The sequence below is a fragment of the Rhineura floridana genome, chromosome 6 (genome assembly GCF_030035675.1).
Source record: "Rhineura floridana isolate rRhiFlo1 chromosome 6, rRhiFlo1.hap2, whole genome shotgun sequence".
Taxonomy (NCBI): domain Eukaryota; kingdom Metazoa; phylum Chordata; class Lepidosauria; order Squamata; family Rhineuridae; genus Rhineura; species Rhineura floridana.
Window position 1 is genome coordinate 93,305,358 of NC_084485.1, and position 22,774 is coordinate 93,328,131.

At 41.7% G+C, this 22,774-nt stretch overlaps 1 protein-coding gene across 4 annotated transcripts in view; it reads right to left on the bottom strand.

The window, feature by feature from the left end:
• GLIS1 (GLIS family zinc finger 1) overlaps window positions 1–22,774 on the bottom strand; it is a 407,237-nt gene that overhangs the window by 224,356 nt on the left and 160,107 nt on the right. For all 4 annotated transcript variants that reach the window (XM_061633024.1, XM_061633023.1, XM_061633025.1 and 1 more), the window contains one exon: window positions 11,106–11,304. In XM_061633024.1, the coding sequence (XP_061489008.1) occupies window positions 11,106–11,304 (199 nt within the window). The remainder of the gene's footprint in view (window positions 1–11,105; window positions 11,305–22,774) is intronic.

Sequence of the window (22,774 nt, forward strand, 5' to 3'; positions counted from 1 at the left end):
TGAGGTCCTCTGAGGATATACTTCTCATGATCCCTTCAGTCTCACAAGCTCATCTATCAGGAACCACAGATAGGGCATTTTCTGTTGTCGCTCCTAGACTCTGGAATGCTTTGCCAGCGGAGGTACGGTTGTCTCCTTCACTTTTGACATTCCGCCGCCAGGTTAAGACGATCCTTTTTCGGACTGCATTTAAATTGAACGTGGAATAGGAATTTTAACAAATTATGTTGTAAGCAGTAATTTTTTGTATGTTTTTTAACTATATTGATTGCATGTAGAGATTGTAAATTTTACTGTGTTCTATTTTATCCTTCGTTGTTCGCCGCTCTGAGTTTCTGGTTAAAATAGAGCGGGCTAGAAATATTTTAAATAAATAAATAAATACACATTTATTAACACATCTTAACAGCTTGTCTATAAAATATGCATTTGGAACAACTAGCACAGCTTACTCAAAACTTTACAATACATTCTGAATTCCATGCAAGAAAACCATACATTTTCACAGTATCCAAATCTGTTATTAGACACAAAAATTTGTAAGCAAAATCTCTGATGTTAGGGATAGAAAACTGAGTTTCTGCAGCCCTTGAGATCCTTTTGGAAACCAAAATATCTCTAAAGAACTCCTTTAAAAACAATTCAAGCCTCATGGCCCCAGCGTAGGAGTGGGAGGAAAATTTGATTCAGTTCATATTTATTTATTTTATTTATTTATTATTTGATTCATATTCCGCCCTTCCTCCCAGCAGGAGCCCAGGGCTGCAAACAGTTGAAGGCGAATCTACCTAATTTGCATTTTCTGAAACAATATGAAAAGAGAAACACAGCCATTCTTCACAATTCGTATTTCTCCAAGTTTTATAATACAATTCTACAGCCAAGTAATGTGTACAAAAAACATATACTAAGGTAAAGTGTGCAAAAATGCATATATTAATGAAAATAACATACAAAAATGCATTATATTAAGGAAAATATAATTATTTGGGAAATGCTTTGCAAAAATGCATATAAAAAGTTATATCTTAGGAGAAAATCACACTAAAGTGCTGATGAATTTTCATGAGGACTTTAAAAAATTTGGAAACTGGTGTGAGAATGTGGAGAACTAAGTTTAAGACTTCAAAAATGAAAAATGAAAAAATTGACAGATTTTATGCACAAATATAAATTTCCCAGATCAACCCACTGCTAGTTATGAGAGTTTTTTGCTGCATTATCTTCAGAGTTTCTGCAACACATGCTGCTGTTCCTTTTGTGACTGAGATATTTTCTGACAGAGATATTTTCTGTGCCTAATAATGGGATTGTCTGAAAAATGGCCAATATTAGCTGTTTACTGGGGCCAGCTGCAGTGAATAAACTGTTAGGATTTTTCCACCAAACATATGTATTTCATTTATATAGTGAAAATGTACTGCATAGCTTTGAAAGCCATGAGATGAACTTGTGGGGTGGGAGAAAAGAAAGAATGGCTCTCTGCAATATAGCTCTTAAGTAAGTCAAGGACGAATGGAAGAGGATAAAGGATTTCAGCATATTATGGGACACTGGACATAATTATTTATTTATTAAATTCATATTCCACCCTTCCTCCCAGTAGGAGCCCATGGGCAGCAAACAAAAGCACTAAAACACTCTAAAACATCATAAAAACAGACTTTAAAATATATGAAAACAAAACTTATTTCAAAACATATTAAAATGCAGCAGCCAGATTGGTGACAGGGACCAGATGGTTCAAACACATAAAACCCATTCTGGTCTGCTTGCATTGGCTGCATGTATGTTTCCGAGCTCGATTCAAAGTGCTGGTTTTAACCTATAAAGCCTTACATGGCTTAGGACCACAATACCTGATGGAACACCTCTCCCAACATGAACCCACCCATACACTACGCTCAACATCTAAGGCCCTCTAAGGGAAGCTCAGAGGATGGCAACAAGGGAGAAGGCCCTCTCAGTGGTGGCCCCCAAATTATGGAATGATATTTTTGACGAGGTGCACCTGGCGCCAACACTGTTATCTTTTCGGCGCCAGGTCAAGACTTTCCTCTTCTCCCAGGCATTTTAGCATGTGTTTTTAAATTGTTTTTAATTGTTTTTATTGTGTTTTTAAATTGTTTTTTGTGTTTTAAAATTTGTATATTTGTTTTTATTGTTTTTAATTGCTGTAAACTGCCCAGAGAGCTCTGGCTATGGGGCGGTATATAAATGTAATAAATAAATAATAAATAAGTAAATAAAACAAAACATATTTAAAAAAGATCTTTTTTAAAAAGCTTTAAAAATATTAAAAAGCAATTCCAACACAGATGCAGACTGGGATAAGGTCTCTACTTAAAAGGCTTGTTGAAAGAGGAAGGTCTTCAATAGGCGCCGAAAAGATAACAGAGATGGCCTGTCTAATATTTAAGGGGAGGGAATTCCAAAGGGTAGGTTCCACTACACTAAAGGTCTGCTTCCCATGTTGTGCGGAAAGACCTCCTAATAAGATGGTATCTGCAGGAATTCCTCACCTGCAGAGCGCAGTGGTCGACTGGGTATATAAGGGGTAAGACAATCTTTCAGGTATCCTGGTTCTAAGCTGCATAGGGCTTTATACATCAAAACCTGAACCCTGAAATTAGATCAGTAGCTAATGGGCAGCCAGTTCAATTTTTTCAGCAGCAGGGTGACATGTTGGCGATACCCTGCCCCCCAGTGAGCAGTTGCACTGCTGCATTTTGCACCAGTTGTGGCTTCCAGATCAACCTCAAGGGCAGCCCTACATAGAGCGCATTACAGTAATCTAGCCTGGAGGTTATCAGTGTACGGACAACAGTGGTCAGGCTATCCTGGTCCAGAAACGACTGCAGCTCTCTTACCAGCCAAAGCTGGTAAACGGCACTGTCAGCCATTGAAGTCACCTGAGCCTCTAGCAACAAGGATGGATCCAGGAGCACCCCCAGACTAAGAACCTGCTCCTTCAGAGGGAGTATGGCCCCATCAAAAGCAGGCAACTGACCAATTATCCAAACTTGGGAACTGTTATTTATGGACTGGGAAGCAGGAATGGCCAAAATGACCACAGCAAGGTAAGCTTCCAATACACTGTTATCTCAGTTCTCCCCCTCTCCTACCCTAGTAAAGTTGTAACTTTAATTGAGGTTAAAGATAATGGACACTACATGCTTACGTTTTTAACCTCAGAGAGGACCTTTTTCTTGAATTTGCATAGAACTTACACTGATCATTTGTAATAGAGCTAGATGAAGAAAGCAGGGGAACAAGCATTAACACCAGTACAGCCTTCCCCCCCCCCGCTGCTCTTCCAAATGGCTTTTGACTCAAGACTAAATACAGGAAAGGGGATACGCAGGTTGTATACTATACTGGCAAGTGCTTGAAAATTCTATGGTATGAAATTTCAAATTAAGAAACAAAAAAGGTTAAATCCAGAGTCTAAACTATCAGCAAAGCTACATGTGATGGCTGCAGAACCGTTACTGAAAATGGATTGCAGCAGTAAACATGTATAAAGCAGGAAACTGGTGGATAGAGGAAGGGTGCTGAAACCTTCCCTCTGTTCACTCCAAGCCCCTTCCTACTTCAGATGCACTTCTCTTACTCCAAAACCTAGCTGGGATCGGTAGCTGTGGTATGGGCTTCACAGTGAGGAATCTGGCAAATGAAGGAAGCAGCCTCCTCTCATCCATCACTTCTAGGCTAAAACCTGCCCAACTTTACCACATTACTGCTGTTTGGCATCAGCTTTCATTCAAGGGATGATTTTGTCACTGTTGCATCTAGTGCCACTCTATTATGCAAATGAATATGCAGCTTCATATTTCCTTCATTGGCATATTTCTGGTTGTAAAATTGTCTTACCTTACCATGCAGTATAGGACTGTACTAAACTATGCATTCATCAATTAAACAAATGTGATGCCATAGAGCAGGTTAACTAAGCAGTGTAACAGAAATAAAAGGGCAATGTAATTGAGGGAAAACCTGGGACATCTTTCATTTCTTCAGGTATATAACCCACCATCTAATCCTAAATGCTTAGGTTACAAATCTAAAAACAGATCTGAAGATTTAAAGCATCCCATTACAACAAGCACCAAGTGACAAAAACCAACACAGATGAGAAGGTTCCATCCAAATGGAAGCAGTAGTCACAATGTAAAGGCAACAGATGAATCAGGGCTGTAACTGGTAACATCAGAAGGAGTTCACAATCAATCTATGGGGATTGCAATTAGATATCGGAAACAAATATGTCTCTGCAGGTCATTTACAGCTGTAAACCAGCACCCGAATTGCACTTGCAATATAATAGGTAGCTAATGCAAGCACCAGTGTTGTATAATCTGATAATCTACTGCTGCTAGCAGATAACCAGCTGTATTCTTTGTCAGCTGAGGCTTCTGAACAATCAGTCATCAAGGGCAGCCCCAGCAGAGCATGTTACACTAGCCTAGCTTTTAAGTTAATGTAGTAATTAGGTCCATATTAGGGGGAAAGCTTGTAATTTCATCAGTAAATGATAGGTGCTTTGCAAATGATTATGCTATCAATTACAAGTAATTTCTGACCACCATAATTTCAACTTCTTGCCATCCATTTCCATACAAAGACTTAGTATGAAGACTGATGGCATGGATTAGATTAATGTGAAAAGTATAGCTATACGCTTTTTCTCAAATATATTGAAGATAATGTATGGCAAAGCACTGTACAATCTTGGCCAGAAGCCTAAATAATGGACTGGGAGGGGACACCACTGCGAAAACCCCTGGAAAAGACTACCATCATAACTCTTTTAGACTTCCTTGTCAAATATCCAGTTCTGCCTCTGAAGCCAATGACAGAGATCTGAATACTCTTCTTCATCAACACACTATACTCCAGGAGTCGCTAACCTGTCACCCGTGGGTATCATGGCACCTGCTAAGGCCTTTAGTGGCACCCCCAGCAGGTAGCCCAGAATCTGGGCTTTCATTTTTCTGAAAGTAACTCTCTAGCCTTCCCAGAAAGAATGTTATAGAGCAAAATGTACAGGTACCCTTCTATGCCTTTTCTGTGAAATGAGCCAGCTTGGCTGCTGCTGCCTATCCATGTTATCAGCCAAGTGAAGTCAGAGCTGTGATTGATAAGTGAGTTGTTTAGACACCAGGGAGTAGGAATCTCTGGAGTCCTAAGACCTGCTGTTTTGCTCTTCCTTTTAATGCACTTTTCCCACTTCTGTCTTTTTTCCCTAGTCCTTGGAATCTCCATAGTTTCCCCTTCTTTTTTTCTCTAGCAACCAGGACACATCTTTCCTGTGCTTGGTTCACCTGAGTGTCTCAAAATTGTTTTCTGCAAAAACTACTACACAATAAGTGTGGGTGAATGTTAAAGAATTCCCCCCAAAGACAAATGTGAAAACTTTGCATAGAGAATTACGCATGTTTCCTTCTTTAGAGGAGCTAAAGTCCAGGGACTCTCATCAAGTATACACTGTAGAGGTAACTTACAGTTTACATGTCTACTCTGACAAAGGCTGCTTTCACACATGGGGCTAATAGCGCTAGTTTAATGGATTAAAAAGGTAGCGCTTCGTTCCGGATTTCAAAAATCCCTTTCACACTGCAGGACCTCTTGAGATAAGGAACAGTACTTTTTCAGCCGATATAGCGGCATTTCGCGTAACTGTCTTTCACACGCTGCAATAAACAGAGCCTCGTTTTCAATCCTCTCCTGTTATACACATGCGCACTGCAGGTCAAGTATCTCGTCCCATCGCCATGAAACCACTCTACCTTCTGCCATATAGTTGAAATGCTGCTATCTGCTACTTGTGTGACAGGGCCACACGACAGAAGGGAGGGATTGCATTGCATGCTGGGATGGCTGTTGGTAAGGGCGGGAATGCACTGCATGCTGGGATGCCTGTCACATGAGCAGCGGCAGCTAATGCAAAAATCCCACGATCTTCCATTTTCCCAGCCTTGCTGTTGGAATTTTTCTGGTATCATTTATTGCGGAAATTAGCGCTAAACTTCCACTACATTCCACCAGAATTCCGGAGCTACCCGTTATGTCATGTGAAAGCTCAAATTTTATGCGCAAATTAACAGGAAATCGTCAGAATAATGGAATAAAGTGCAGTGTGAAAGCACCCAAAGTAAGTCTCTTTGTCTTTAATAGGGCTTACTTCCAGGCAAATGTCAGCCTAGGCTGACATGCAACATGTTGCCATTAGGGGAAAACCAGGTTCTTGTGTCTTTAACAGGCAGGCAGAAATTCAACAGGTCAAGCCTTTCCTAGTATGGAAATACAATTATGGGAAAAGCTTCACCTTGACTAATATTGTGTTATTTGATGCTCCCATGGCAGCCCCTAATTTAAAGTGCACCTTTTGGTCCAAAAAAGTTGGCGACTACTGCTACCCACCATAGTCTCCCAGCTGAAAAAGTAGGAGACATTCCTAGAGTCCACTCCAAGCTAACAATATGTTCTTTTAAGAGTTTTCCAGATCACTGCAAAGACAACAAAACAACAAAAAGGGGCTTTTTTTGCCTTCACTGTTCTGGCTCAGTATTTTAAGATATGTTTTTGTTCACCTCTGACAGGTGTTAAAAGCCAACTCTGTTGTAGCTGTTGCCCTCTCACTTAATTTACCAAATGTCATCTGTAAACTATCGGAACCTGTGCTGTCAATATGATGACAGAGGCCCTACTGTTGCAATACTACTCACCATTTCTCCACAAGTCAATGAAGTCCATCAACAGAACAGCTATCATGCTAATAGAAGCTTTTCACTCCTAATTCTGAAGCAATATCATGTGAAACTGCCAGGCCTTGAGTTCAGAAAATGCCTAGAATCCACATTGGTGTCTCTATGAAGCTGAATGGATCAGAAGTCAAGCTGGACACTGACAAATAATCTGTGAAACTCTACAAAACTGATTGTCCATCTCATATCTATATCTCTAACAGTCCCGACGTAAATCTATGTCTTTGACAGTCCACTGACAAAATAATGGGCTCTACTTAGCATTTGGCCACTGCAAGATAAAAGTTCCTTTTAACAGTGCTTAGATACATTTGGCAGAGTCCTGTCTACTCACCAAGTACAGAAAGGCTGGAGCTGGGGACAGTATAAGCAGTCAGAGGTTTGCACAGCTGATTGGTGGTTGGGGTGTGTGTGAACTTTTAAAATACCACAATACTGTGAGATGACATCACAGTGAGGAGCTCTTGATACATCTACAGAAACAGAAAATTGTGTGGGGCCTCAGGAGCCAAAAGTAAGCAAACCAACCAACCATGTGGTCTCTGAGAAATGCTGATATTCATTATACATTCTTCCAGGTACTGAGAAACAGGCAAAGCCTACAGAGATCAGGCGAAGCTTTAGGAGAAAAGGGAATTACCTCAGTCACCTGCTGCTTTATATCACAATAGCGGCTCTCTCAAGTTCTGTGGCACACAATCCTGTGTTGTTCTGAGAATCTTCCCTCAGATAGAATTATAAGGAGTTCATATTTCATAAGGGAGTAGTATGATCCTCTGTATACAGGCATCTGTCATTTCCTCATTATGGATATTTCAAAAAGCTCCTGAAAAGATCTAAGCAAGGTCTTCTCTTCCTCCTTTTGTTTGCTCCAACCCCAATTATCTTTGCATCATAATTGTCTTCAGTGACAGAATAAAACCAGATTGTTAGCAGTAAGTGCCATGTGTATTCATAACAGGGTCAAGATGGAGTTAACCAACATATATAACAAAATCAAAACAGTCCTTGTTTCCTCATGCTATGTCTATGGAAATTTGGATTAGGTGGTTCCAGACGGAGAGCATTTATTAATTAAAATATCTCAGATAAAAGCTGCAACTTTGAAGGGTTCTTTCCCTCTCTAGATCCTCAAAAAGGTTAAAACTGGCAAAAAAAAGCGTAATTTATGGGGAGACATTTTTTTATTCATAGCAAGTTTTCTCAACAATAGACATCTGCTTAGGAGGGTTTCTGATTTAAATCTTGGTAATAATATTAGTTTACAAGTAGGATAAAAACTGGAGTGTGGTTTTCGTTTGTTTGTTTTGTTTCCTCTCCTTAATAAAGCACAAATGTCTGAATAGGAATCTGCCATTCAATGGAAGTATATCTGTTAAAACCAGTTACTCAGTTTTTACATTAAAGCCTTAAAAGCAAATATCAATGACGTACTTTAACTGAAACATGTAGACTGATCTGTATACGGAAGCCCTTCAGAATGTGAAAGGATTTTTTATTGTTATTATTGTTGTTGTTGAAGGCACAAGCATACTGTTGACTAGATGGCAGCTTATCATATCATCTTATGGGAGATTCTAGTTTGGAAATTATTTTATCATTTTCTCCCTTCCCTCATGTTGTAGCTTGAGAACATCTAAGATTTTCAGCCTGACCTCTCATCCATTCTAAACTCGTCAGCAGCTTTTCTTGAACCCAGCAATTCTTCCCTCTGTTCTACAACAAACTCTTCATTGACGAAGAGATCAAGACTCATACATGTAATTAATCCACTCCATAACTGAGCCGCTCTACACACTAGTAAATGCTGAAGAGGTTTTCAGGTCTTTTCAAAAGGTCAATGCTAGTGTGAGAGGCTGGACTCACAAAGGGATTCAATAATCAGTATGCCTGTATCTGTGCCTACATCTGTCTATAAAACTAAGAGGATTTCCTAAGATCACATCTTAAGGTACATTAAGGCCAGCTCCAGACACTTTTGGATGAGACTGATTATCTGGATCCATTTCAGTCGGGATTCAAGCCTGGTTTTGGCATGGAAAAAGCCTTGGTCGCCCTGTATGATGACCTCTGTTGGGAGAGAGACAAGGGGAGTGTGACTCTGTTGATTCTCCTTGATCTCTCAGCCGCTTTCGATACCATCGACCATTATATCCTTCTGGGACAACTGGCTGAGTTGGGAGTGGGAGGGACTGCATGGCGATGGTTCCGCTCGTACATGGCAAGTCAGCTCCAGAAGGTGGTGCTTGGGGAGCACTGCTCGGCACCCTGGACTCTCCAGTATGGGGTTCTGCAGGGGTCAGTTCTGTCCCCCATGCTGTTCAACATCTACATGAAACCACTGGGTGCAGTCATCCGGAGCTTTGGAGTGCACTTCCATCAGTATGCTGATGACACACAGCTCTATTTCTCCTTTTCATCTTCTCAGGTGAGGCTGTCAATGTGCTGAACCGGTGCCTGGCTGCGACAATGGACTGGATGAGGGCTAAGAAACTGAGGCTCAATCCAGACAAGACTGAGATGCTGCTAGTGGGTGGTTCTTCTCACCGGATGGTGGATGTCCAGCCTGTCCTGGATGGGGTTGCACTCCCCCTGAAGGAGCAGGTTCGTAGCTTGGGGGTTCTCCTAGAACCATCTCTGTCACTTGAGGCTCAGGTAGCCACGGTGGCACGGAGTGCCTTCTACCAACTTCAGTTGGTGGCCCAGCTACGCCCCTAGCTAGACAGGGATAACCTGGCTTCAGTTGTCCATGCTCTCATAACCTCCAAGTTAGATTACTGCAATGCACTCTATGTGCGGCTGGCTTTGAAGACAGTTTGGAAACTGCAGCTTGTGCAAAATGCAGATTGGTAACAGGGACCAGATGGTTCGAACATATAAAACCAATTCTGGCCCACTTGCATTGGCTGCCTGTATGTTTCTGAGCTTGATTCAAGGTGCTGGTTTTAACCTATAAAGCCTTACACGGCTTGGGATCACAATACCTGATGGAACACCTCTCCCGACGCTAACCCACCCATACACTATGCTCAACATCAAAGGCCCTCCTCCGGGTGCCTACTTCGAGGGAAGCTCGGAGGATGGCAACAAGGGAGAGGGCTTTCTCAGTGATGGCCCCCAAATTATGGAATGATTTCCATGACGAGGTGTGCCTGGCACCAGCATTGTTATCTTTTCGGCTCCAGGTCAAGACTTTCCTCTTCTCCCAGGCATTTTAGCATGTGTTTTTTTAAAAAAAAATTTTAAGTGTTTTTAAATTTGTATATTTGTTTATTTGTTTTTAATGTTTTTAATTGTTGTAAACTGCCCAGAGAGCTTTGGCTATGAGGCAGTATACAAATGTAATAAACAATAATAATACATTTTGCTAAGCTACAAAGAAAACGAGGAAATGGCAAGCTGTGCCAGCTAGCTCTTGAAAAAGGGAAGTTGTGGGTTGAAGAAAGATTTCAAATAATTCTTGGTACTTTTGAGGGGTAAGACTGGTGTCAGGTATGACTGGTGAAGAATGATATGTGTCTGCTGAAAGGTATATATTACACGTATAGGAAATTCCACCTTATGTATTGGGTCGCCGCCATATATGGAATAAAATCTGGAATGTTCTGTGTGACACATGTACAACTGTATAAGCCTGTGTGTCCACAGCTTGAGGGAGAGACTTTCTTACTCTCTCCTGATGTACATCAGTGTTTTCTTTATTGCAATAGACTTGTCCAACCGACTGCTTCTCCTACATTTGATTTGTGAAGTTATTTACCTTCCACACTAACTCAATATCTATTATGTGTCAGGGTGCCCTCTAGATCATCCCTAACCCTTGGCCATGCTATCTGGGGCTGATGGAGGTTGTAGCCGAACAACATCTGGACAGCAACACATTGGCTACTCCTGATATAAGTGATTGGAGAGGAGAGGGGGAGACAGAGGGAGACTGAGGTTTCATCCACATTTGTTGAACAAAAATTCCCTTCTTTGCCTATCATCTAGTCATCAGCTATTCATATATATGCAGCGTGTTTGGCTAAAAGGGGAACAACAAACTCACTCTTTGAATGGCAAATCTTGATCTCATTTTGGCTACAGGAAATCACACCACAGACTGTGGCAATGGAGCAAACTATTATTAGAATCCAAGAGGAAATTCCACTTTTGATTTTTAGAACTGGAACACAAAAGAAGGCCATACTTGCAGGTACAAGGTGCCACCCCGACATATTCAAATTGGCAAAAGGGCATGAAGTGCAAGTGCTGGACATTATCAGTGAGAAGTTTTCAGACCTGGAACAACTTCAGAAATGATAGAGCACATAAGCCAGTTAAAATTAAAAACAATACCTTGTATCTGAGCGAGACAAGTTCAGCTGACTGACATGTAGGTGTCTTTCACAAGGCAACGGGTGGTCTCGGGTAAGCGAGTTTCCTGAGTGGATGAGCAGGTTCTGTCTACACACAGGCCCCAAGCTACTTGTCATCTCCACATCCATCATGTTATTCTTCTCAGATATCAAATTACAATGATTGTAGCCACCATTCACTGTTAAAGAAAGAGGTGGAAGAGAAAAACATAATGATGAGCTCCTCAACAAGACTGTTGCTGTAATCTGTCTTGCTCCCCTCAACATGCTCCAACCACCACTGGCAGACTGCCTCATGAAATCAGGAGAGAATGAAGTGAGTTTCAAATTAATCAAGATCCAATTCCTAAGGAATTAACCACTGAGATTTATTGGTGTTTTCCCCCCAAAATTATATCGAATCCTGAAAAATGACATTTCAAAAAAAAATTTAAAACTAGGAGAAAAAAATTTCTTGGGAGGTAGGTCTTGTAGGTGGAGGGGGGATGGTAAGGGGCTCTTTGACCAGAGACCCTGAAATATTATTCTAAATCATAAACCTTGGATACCAAATTTATTTTTAAAATGTGTACACAAAATACTTGCCAGTTCAGTTTGCCTATCCCACCCCACCCCCCACTCCTTACAAAGCAATATATGGAGATAAGAGTTCGGAAAACAACAAAAAATTCAGATCTTGAATTATTCTATAAATCAAGGGCAGAGGCATTATTCTTTGGAAGTGAGGAAAAATAAGACTGTAAAGGTTATTTGTGCAGCACTGAAAAAAATTAGCGTACATAAGTGTGCTTTAGTCCTCCTGCTTTTACCTGAAATAATTAACGTGAGTGAGAATTAAGCACTCTTGCTTTTGTGCTGAATTGCAGCCTCCATTTTTACTGTTTTCTTTTACATTTGAACATTTTTAACTTTTATTTATTATAGAAACAACAAAGAAAAAACAATAATAAAAAACAATGATGAAACCCCAGGATCAAATGAGGGTACAGAGTAACTTAATTTTAAAATATTACAGAAATTTAACCACTATTTCACAGATTAAGAACATAAGAACATAAGAAGAGCCTGCTGGATCAGGCCAGTGGCCCATCTAGTCCAGCATCCTGTTCTCACAGTGGCCAACCAGGTGCCTGGGGGAAGCCCGCAAGCAGGACCCGAGTGCAAGAACACTCTCCCCTCCTGAGGCTTCCGGCAACTGGTTTTCAGAAGCATGCTGCCTCTGACTAGGGTGGCAGAGCACAGCCATCGCGGCTAGTAGCCATTGATAGCCCTGTCCTCCATAAACTTGTCTAATCTTCTTTTAAAGCCATCCAAGCTGGTGGCCATTACTGCATCTTGTGGGAGCAAATTCCATAGTTTAACTATGCGCTGAGTAAAGAAGTACTTCCTTTTGTCTGTCCTGAATCTTCCAACATTCAGCTTCTTTGAATGTCCACGAGTTCTAGTATTATGAGAGAGGGAGAAGAACTTTTCTCTAGCCACTTTCTCAATGCCATGCATAATTTTATACACTTCTATCATGTCTCCTCTGACCCGCCTTTTCTCTAAACTAAAAAGCCCCAAATGCTGCAACCTTTCCTCGTAAGGGAGTTGCTCCATCCCCTTGATCATTCTGATTGCCCTCTTCTGAACCTTTTCCAACTCTATAATATCCTTTTTGAGATGAGACGACCAGAACTGTACACAGTATTCCAAATGCGGCCGCACCATAGATTTATACAACGGCATTATGATATCGGCTGTTTTATTTTCAATACCTTTCCTAATTATCGCTAGCATGGAATTTGCCTTTTTCACAGCTGCCGCACACTGGGTCGACATTTTCATCGTGCTGTCCACTACAACCCTGAGGTCTCTCTCCTGGTCGGTCACCGCCAGTTCAGACCCCATGAGCGTATATATGAAATTAAGATTTTTTGCTCCAATATGCATAATTTTACACTTGTTTATATTGAATTGCATTTGCCATTTTTCCGCCCATTCACTCAGTTTGGAGAGGTCTTTTTGGAGCTCTTCGCAATCCCTTTTTGTTTTAACAACCCTGAACAATTTAGTGTCGTCAGCAAACTTGGCCACTTCACTGCTCACTCCTAATTCTAGGTCATTAATGAACAAGTTGAAAAGTACAGGTCCCAATACCGATCCTTGAGGGACTCCACTTTCTACAGCCCTCCATTGAGAGAACTGTCCGTTGATTCCTACTCTCTGCTTTCTGCTTCTTAACCAATTCCTTATCCACAAGAGGACCTCTCCTCTTATTCCATGACTGCTAAGCTTCCTCAGAAGTCTTTGGTGAGGTACCTTGTCAAAAGCTTTTTGAAAGTCTAAGTACACTATGTCCACTGGATCACCTCTATCTATATGCTTGTTGACACTCTCAAAGAATTCTAATAGGTTACTGAGAATGAGAATGAGACAGGACTTTCCCCTGCAGAAGCCATGCTGGCTCTGCTTCAGCAAGGCTTGTTCTTCTATGTGCTTAGTTAATCTAGCTTTAATTATACTTTCTACCAGTTTTCCAGGGACAGAAGTTAAGCTAACTGGCCTGTAATTTCCGGGATCCCCTCTGGATCCCTTTTTGAAGATTGGCGTTACATTTGCCACTTTCCAGTCCTCAGGCACGGAGGAGGACCCAAGGGACAAGTTACATATTTTAGTTAGCAGATCAGCAATTTCACATTTGAGTTCTTTGAGAACTCTCGGGTGGATGCCATCCGGGCCCGGTGATTTGTCAGTTTTTATATTGTCCATTAAGCTTAGAACTTCCTCTCTCGTTACCACTATTTGTCTCAGTTCCTCAGAATCCCTTCCTGCAAATGTTAGTTCAGGTTCAGGGATCTGCCCTATATCTTCCACTGTGAAGACAGATGCAAAGAATTCATTTAGCTTCTCTGCAATCTCCTTATTGTTCTTTAGTACACCTTTGACTCCCTTATCATCCAAGGGTCCAATTGTCTCCCTAGATGGTCTCCTGCTTTGAATGTATTTATAGAATTTTTTGTTGTTGGTTTTTATGTTCTTAGCAATGTGCTCCTCAAATTCTTTTTTAGCATCCCTTATTGTCTTCTTGCATTTCTTTTGCCAGAGTTTGTGTTCTTTTTTATTTTCTTCATTCGGACAAGACTTCCATTTTCTGAAGGAAGACTTTTTGCCTCTAAGAGCTTCCTTGACTTTGCTCGTTAACCATGCTGGCATCTTCTTGGCCCTGGCGGTGCCTTTTCTGATCTGCGGTATGCACTCCAGTTGAGCTTCTAATATAGTGTTTTTAAACAACTTCCAAGCATTTTCGAGTGATGTGGCCCTCTGGACTTTGTTTTTCAGCTTTCTTTTTACCAATCCCCTCATTTTTGTGAAGTTTCCTCTTTTGAAGTCAAATGTGACCGTGTTGGATTTTCTTGGCAATTGGCCATTTACATGTATGTTTAATTTAATAGCACTGTGGTCACTGCTCCCAATCGGTTCAACAACACTTACATCTCGCACCAGGTCCCGGTCCCCACTGAGGATTAAGTCCAGGGTTGCCGTCCCTCTGGTCGGTTCCATGACCAACTGGTCTAGGGAATAGTCATTTAGAATATCTAGAAACTTTGCTTCTTTGTCATGACTGGAACACATATGCAGCCAGTCTATGTCCGGGTAGCTGAAGTCACCCATTACTACCACATTTCCTAGTTTGGATGCTTCCTCAATTTCATATCTCATCTCAAGGTCTTCCTGAGCATTTTGATCAGGGGGACGATAGATCGTTCCCAGTATTAAGTCCCTCCTGGGGCACGGTATCACCACCCACAACGATTCTGTGGAGGAGTCTGCCTCTTCTGGGGTTTCGAGCTTGCTGGATTCAATGCCTTCTTTCACGTATAGAGCGACTCCGCCACCAATACGTCCTTCCCTGTCCTTCCGATATAGTTTATATCCAGGGATAACCGTATCCCACTGGTTTTCTCCATTCCACCAGGTCTCGATTATGCTCACTATATCAATGCTCTTCTCTAAGACCAAGCACTCCAGTTCTCCCATCTTGGTTCGGAGGCTCCTAGCATTAGCGTACAGGCACTTGTAAGCAGTGTCTCTCTTCAAGTGTCTTTGGCACTTGTGGTTAGGCCTGTGGTAATTTTGCTCTTCTGAATTTATATCCTGTGCCCCTGCTCTCACAATGCCTACTTCTAGGCCTACCCCTTTTAAAATTTCATCATTTCTTTGGTCTTTATCCCAGGGGGGAGGTTTATTCTGAACCGGACCTTTCTCAGCTCCTGTCGGGTTTCCCCCCCTCAGTCAGTTTAAAAGCTGCTCTGCTACCTTTTTAATTTTAAGTGCCAGCAGTCTGGTTCCATTCTGGTTCAAGTGGAGCCCGTCCCTTTTGTACAGGCCCGGCTTGTCCCAAAATGTTCCCCAGTGCCTAACAAATCCGAACCCTTCCACCCGACACCATCGTCTCATCCACGCATTGAGACTGCGAAGCTGGGCCTGTCTGGCTGGTCCTGTGCGTGGAACCGGTAGCATTTCAGAGAAAGCCACCTTGGAGGTCCTGGCTTTCAGCATCCTACCTAGCAACCTAAATTTTGCTTCCAGGACCTCACGGCTGCATTTCCCCATGTCGTTGGTGCCAACGTGCACCACGACCACTGACTCCTTCCCAGCACTGTCTACCAAACTATCTAAACGACGGGCGATATCCGCAACCTTCGCACCAGGCAGGCAAAACACCTTGCGGTCTACACGCCCATCACACACCCCACTGTCTATGTTCCTAATGATCGAATCACCCACTACAAGGATCCCTCCACCCCCTGGAGATATATCCTCGGCACGAGAGGATAGCTGCTCATCCCCCAAGAAATGGGTCCCTTCTAAGGGATCGTTTCCCTCTTCCTCAGCTGGATGCTCTCCTTCCCCGAGACCATCGTTCTCCATGATAGCAGGAGAGCTATCATCGTTGGAGTGGGACACAGCTATAACGTCCCTGAAGGCCTCCTCCACACACCTCTCTGCCTCTCTCAGCTTTTCCAGGTCTGCCACCTTGGCCTCAAGGAAATGAAGTCGTTCCCGGAGCTCATTGCACCGAGAGCACACCCACGACTTCTGTCCAACAGGCAGATAGTCGTACATGCTGCAGGCGGTGCAAAACACTGGAAAGCCCCCATACCCCTGCTGGCTTCTTACCTGCATAGTTTTGTTTAAGGTTTATTACGTCAATGGGTTGGAGACTGCGGTTTAGTTGAGGTCAGGGAACAGACGGGCAGAGTGAGGGGCCCTGGCCTCCTCGCCCTGCTGCCGAACTCGCTCTGCTGCTTAACTCGCCTTGACGCTTTGTCAGCTGGGGCCTTGACGCTTCGTCAGCTGGGGCTCCCTCTAGCTCGTGGAGCTACCATAACAAAATGGTATAAAATAACATGAAATATAAATTGTATATTTTAATGCATGACTTATGAATTGATTAGCAAAAAAAAAGACCAAAAAAAATTAGGAAAACCAAATGGATCTAGTCACTGGTGGGAGCTGGTCATGCAAATCATAATTAGTCATATAGTCAACAAACGACCACCAAAGGGCAGCATATCAATCCAGTTTAGCCCTATCTCATAAGAAGTGAAGATTATGAATAATTTTATCCAATAAAGCCCAATTCCATATTGTATATTTGTCTATCATGCAGACAGGTCCAGATCTTCCAGGATTTTCCATTGTTGCACAATTGTTTGACAGGCCACCATCAATAATTTAGAAATCAGTGATTCAACTTAGCATTAACATATTTAAACAGAGACAAAATAAATAATTCTGGAGAGCATACTATGTTTTCTTTCATAATATTTCCAAGTTCCCTATGCACCAAGTCCCAGAATGGGAAATTTTGGGTGCAGGTACCTAAGGTGGAAGTATATGCCCTTGAAGGAACAACCATACCATCATAGTGGGCTTATGTTGGAAGATATATAAGACAAATGGGTTGGTGTTAAATACCATCTATGTAGGATTTTGAGATTAATTTATTTATGAGCAGCATATATGGTTTTGTTATATTTAAATGAACAAACCTTATTCCAGTCTGCATTATCCATTTCAAAATCAAAATCTTGTGCCCACTTGTACTGCCACATATTTCCAGAAGAATCTAGATGTAAACGAGGAGGCTTAGGATGGCTTGTGCATGGCCCTGTCCCATAATTCATGCCTCATACCCCTAATTTATTAGGGTGCTTATTATTTTGCACACTGTAATTGCAATGTATTGGAATCTGAGAGCTTGAAGCACAGGCTTTCTGACATGGTTAATAAGAAGCTAAGAAGTTTTTTCACTCTATCTATGTTCAAAACACAACACTTGGGAAAGTTGTTCAGTTAACCAAAACGATCAGCTTGTCTCACACCCCTGCTCTGCCAGGAGGGCTTGTTTGTGGCTTTCCCAAGCTCTGAGGGGACAGCGAACATAATTGGTTTATGAAAATTCTCACCCTGCTTGTGTAAACAAGCGTCAGAGAAAGGCTTTTGGTACACAAAATAAAGCATGGGTAAGAGCTGGGTGTGAATGTTAAGAGATAAACAAAAGTCACCTGAGGGTGACTTGGGTGCTGGGAAGATAATGATCTAAGTGGTATAAGGTACCCCCTCCCAGAGGGTCTTTTGGAGGGAGATTAAGCCTCAAGGGGTCTCAACACATCTCAAAACAACATCAAAAGACTCAAGAGCCATAACTCCTCCCAGACAAGAGATCCTCGCTGCAGCTGTTTGTGAGGCTTCCAGCCAGTGAGACAAACATAAGATACGTGCACAGGCAGGGGGGAGGCAGAGACCCATTAGCCATTAGTTTTGTTTTAGTGTTTTATTGCTTGCAAACGGCAGCTCAGTGTAACCAGCTTGCCTTAATAAACCATTTAACTTCTTCACCACCAGAAGTGTTCATTGTCTCCTGAAATTTCGAACTAATTTGCTTTGTGCCTAACCAGGGCTAGGCATTTGGCAATTCACCACTGCGTTTTAAGGATGCTGAGCTGACTCATTTGAGTGTCTAATAATGTTTTATAAAATTCAGAAACTATACCTTTACCTCTAAAACCCATTGTAAGCACTGCATTTTCAAAACTGGTAAGTAGGCAAGTAGTGTGAGCCCAGACATAGGGGTCTTTAAGGATATGATCTAGTTGGTAAGTATGAAGCCATCCTAGGTCCAAATTCAGTATATTTATCCTAAGCTGGTCCAGAAAGATTGGATGATCTTGGTTATAAAAGTCCCTAAGCCTGAGGTATCCAAGTTGTTCCCATTGAGCAATGTGTCTTTAAGTACCTCATCCTCAATCCTGAGATAAGATTATAGTGGGGTTAATGGGAAATATATTGGGGAGATTTTCAGTTGCCAGACTTTCCAGATTAATAAAATAGCTCTTGTAAAAGGATTAGCTATGGAATGCAAAAAATTTTACACTTGGACAATGATCCATTTTAGAGGTTTTCAGCAACAGTTTCACTGGGTGTTGAAAGCAACAGAACTGCCGGCCCAGACAGAACAATTACAGAAACCATGAGTGTGGATTGCTGTAGCAAGTTCTCTCTCTCTCACACACACACACATGCCAGTTTCCTGACTTTTGACTCATTATAGTATATTGTATATGACCTGGGTTCTAATGCAGGCACTCATAAAAAACATAGATTGCCATTTCATTCCCACACATAATGTTGAGTTTGGTCTGTAACCTGTGAGACAGTTCAACGGGTTAACATGTTCACCTTGAAGGTACAGCAGTCCTGGAGATATGCCCATATACAATACTTTAATAGCTGTATCCATTTCAATTTCAAAACATTATAGAACTGAAGCATGAGAAATACAGTGACTGTAAATGTTTTTTCAGTCACACTAATAAAGATTATATTTCAGAAACACGTTCATCACAATAGTTTTTTAAAAGCAGTGGATTTGATTCAAAATTAAATGCGTGTAACGGGGCTGTTGGAAGCTGTCTTCCTTGCCCCCTCCCCCTCTCCTCCAAGACTCAGGGAACCCTGCTGAATGGATGGGCTGTGGCACTGGGTTCTAAGGGAGAAAGGTTGGTCACAGAAGTTTCCCATGATTTTCAAGGATTCCCACTTCTCCCACAGCCTCTCATATCTCAGCCCATGCAATGCTGTACATATTTACTTGAAAGTTCTACTCTGTTCAACAGAGCTTACTCCCAGATAAGCATGCACAGAATTGCAGCCATAGTCTTGGTAGTTGTTTCGGTTACTAAAGTAACAAATTAAACATTAATACATTTTGTTTAGAAATCAAAACTAGTTTTTTTGTCTAGCTATTCCTGCTATGAGCTGAAAATGCAGAAGTAAAGAACATCACCAGTTCAAGTTGAAGCTGAATAAAAATATAACTAGTACAGGCATACCCCGCTTTAACGTACGCAATAGGACCGGAGAGTGTACTTTAAGTGAAAATGTACTTAAAGTGAAGCAATTATCTTCACTTGTACTGCACGCAATCACCACTAGATGGCAGCAGCGTCATGCCAATAAAGTGTCCGTTATTGCGAAGCGCATGTACTTTAAGCAGGGTATGGTGGAGTATGGAGCATGTACTTTATAGCGAGGCTACTTTAAGTGAAGCTACTTTAAGCGGGGTCTGCCTGTATCTTGCCCAGAATCCAAAGATCTATTTCAAGCTTCTTCAAGAAACAAAATCCCAAAGCTTCCTTGGACATCAAGACCTTATTTGTTTATTAATTAAATTTAGATAGAATCATAAAATCAAAGAATCATAGGGTTGGAAGGGGCCTATAAGGCTATCAAGTCCAACTCCCTGCTCAATGCAGGAATCCAAATTAAAGCATGCCTGACAAGTGACTATCCAGCTGCCTCTTAAATGCCTGCAGTGTTGGAGAGCCCACAACCTCCCTAGGTAATTGGTTCCATCTGGCTTCCTGTAACTTGAGCCCATTATTCCATATCCTGCACTCTGGGACAATTGAGAAGAGATCCTAGCCCTTCTCTGTGTGGCAACTGGAAGAGTGCTATCATATCTTCCCTTAGTCTTCTCTTCTCAAGGCTTAACATGCCCAGTTCTTTCAGTCTCTTGTCATAGAGCTTTCCTTCTAGTCCCCTGATCATCTTCATTGCCCTCCTCTGAACCTGTTCCAGTTTGTCTGCATCCTTCTTAAAGTGTGGTGTCCAGAACTGGACGCAGGACTCAAGATGAGGCCTAACCAGTGCTGAATAAAGGGGAACTAATACTTAAAGAAATTTGGAAACTATACTTCTGTTAATTCAGCCTAAAATAGCATTTGCCCTTTTTGTAGCCACATCACACTGTTGGTTCATATTCAGCTTGTGATCGATAACAATCCCAAGATCCTTCTTGCACGTAGTATTGCTGAGCCAAGTATCCCCCATCTTATGACTGTGGATTTTGTTTCTTTTTCCTAGCTGCAAAACTTTGCACTTATCCCTGTTAAATTTAATTCCATTGTTTTCAGCCCAATGCTAGCCTATCAAGATCCCTTTGAATTTTGTTTGTCTTCCAAGGTATTAGCTATCCCTCGCAATTTTGTATCATCTGCAAATTTGCTACGCATTCCCTGTACCTCCTCATCCAAGTCTTTAATAAAAATGTTGAAGAGCACTGGGCCCAGGACCGAGCCCTGTGGTACCCCACTCATTACCTCTCCCCAGTTTGAGAAGGAACCATTGATAAGCACTCTTTGAGTACGATTTTGTAGTCAACCGTGGATCCACCTGATAGTTGTTCCATCCAGCCCACATTTAGCTAGCTTGCTAATCAGAATATCATGGGGCACTTTGTCAAAAGCTTTACTGAAATCGAGATGTATTATGTCCACAGCATTCCCAGTCTATCAGAGAGGTTTCCTGATCAAACAATGAGATAAGATTAGTCTGGCAGGATTTGTTCTTGATAAATCCATGTTGGGTTCTAGTAATCACTGCATTGTTTTCAAGATGCTTACAGAATGAACGCTTTATAATGTGATCCAGAATTTTCCTAGAGATTGATGTCAGGCTGACTGAGGTCAGGGTGACTGGTCAGTGGCGTCACTAGGGTTGGTGTCACCTGGTGCGGTAACTCATGGTGTCACTCCCATGGACCTCCTCACATATCAGACCATACAGAATCCTTAGTAATGTTTTTTGTACTAATGTTACTCGTAAATCGTAATTCCCATATATCACTGAATGTAATGGCAATAGTAGTGACATAAACAACTAGCAAAATTAAAATTACACCTTTAAATTACAATTATCATACGCACAGCTCAAATTCTTGCTCTTATTACTAATGGGAGTTAATTATCTTGCATATGCCCACAGTAAATTTTCAGATACTTTCAGACCCTCAGCAATTTTCAAGTGGTCTATGTAGAAGAAAGGTTTGGGAACCCCTGGTATAAGACACCTGCTTATGTCCCTATGCTGCTCTCTCCCCTCATTTAGGTGCCTCGGATGCATGCGTGTGGACACACCTCCTTACAATTATGGAAAGTGATTCTTAATAATAAGTCTCCACACACAAAGTTACATAGGTATTTATCAGTTGTTTAGTAGAAAATTCAGAGCTGCAGGGTCCCTTATGATAGTTACAGCCACGTACACCCTTTTTTGCTCCTGGATTAAGAATGAGATCTTTGTTAATGCATTCTCTCACAACAACAAACATCTCTAGGAGCCAATCAGCATGAAAGTGGAGAGCGTTAGCAACTGAGAAGAGTCTTCTCAGTGGCTGACTCACCTCCTTTCACTCTGATTGGCTCCAATCTGCAGAAAAGGCAAGGAAGCATATTAGAATACTCTTCTCAGTGACTAACACACTCCCTTTTCATGCTGACTGTAGGATGCTTGGAGACATAGCTACCCTGCTCCCAAAAAAGCAGGGGGACTAAGATCCCCTGGGCGACTACCCTCCTGGTGCTCATGGACATGACCATAATATATTTTGTGACGTGCAAGTTCGATATTATTTATTAAGTGTGTTTAGGATTACACTGATGGCATTCCCAAATATGTACTTTCACACAGACTTTGGTTTTCCATAACACAATGTTTGTCCAAACCTCCACACTTGGGGGCGCACTACTTGTGCACCCCTTCCATAAGCACATCAAAGTTGGATACACACCTGAACCAAGACCCAGACAAAAGGGCACTCAAAACAAAAAGGTAATTACAGTGGCTGAGTAGATCTTGTACAGTGGTTATACTGGCTGGGCAGCCACTGTCCTTCACATTTTACAAAATACTTTTTCCTATACAAAGATTAAATTTCTGCGTATGAAAAAGTAATATATGAAGTGGTCTCAATAGTGAGAAAAGTAAACAAGTGAATGCTGATCCAAATGTTTCTCATTCTCACGTTATGAAGCTAGCTGTCAGATGATGTATCACCTTCGCTACACATGCAGCGTAGACTGAAAAAACAGCACCCAAGCCACCATTCAATACGTGCACGTGTTCTTTCTGACATGAATCTACAGGTCTCAAAAAGTAATGTGTGACAAAGTCCTCAAACACCTTATAACATGCCTCAAACATGATCTCTTGTTCTACCAGCATGCCTTCACACCATCACTTTGCCAAAACATAAGGATAGGTAAATTGCTTTTAGGGAGGTTCACAATTATGATTTCCTATTTATTTAATCTAAAAATA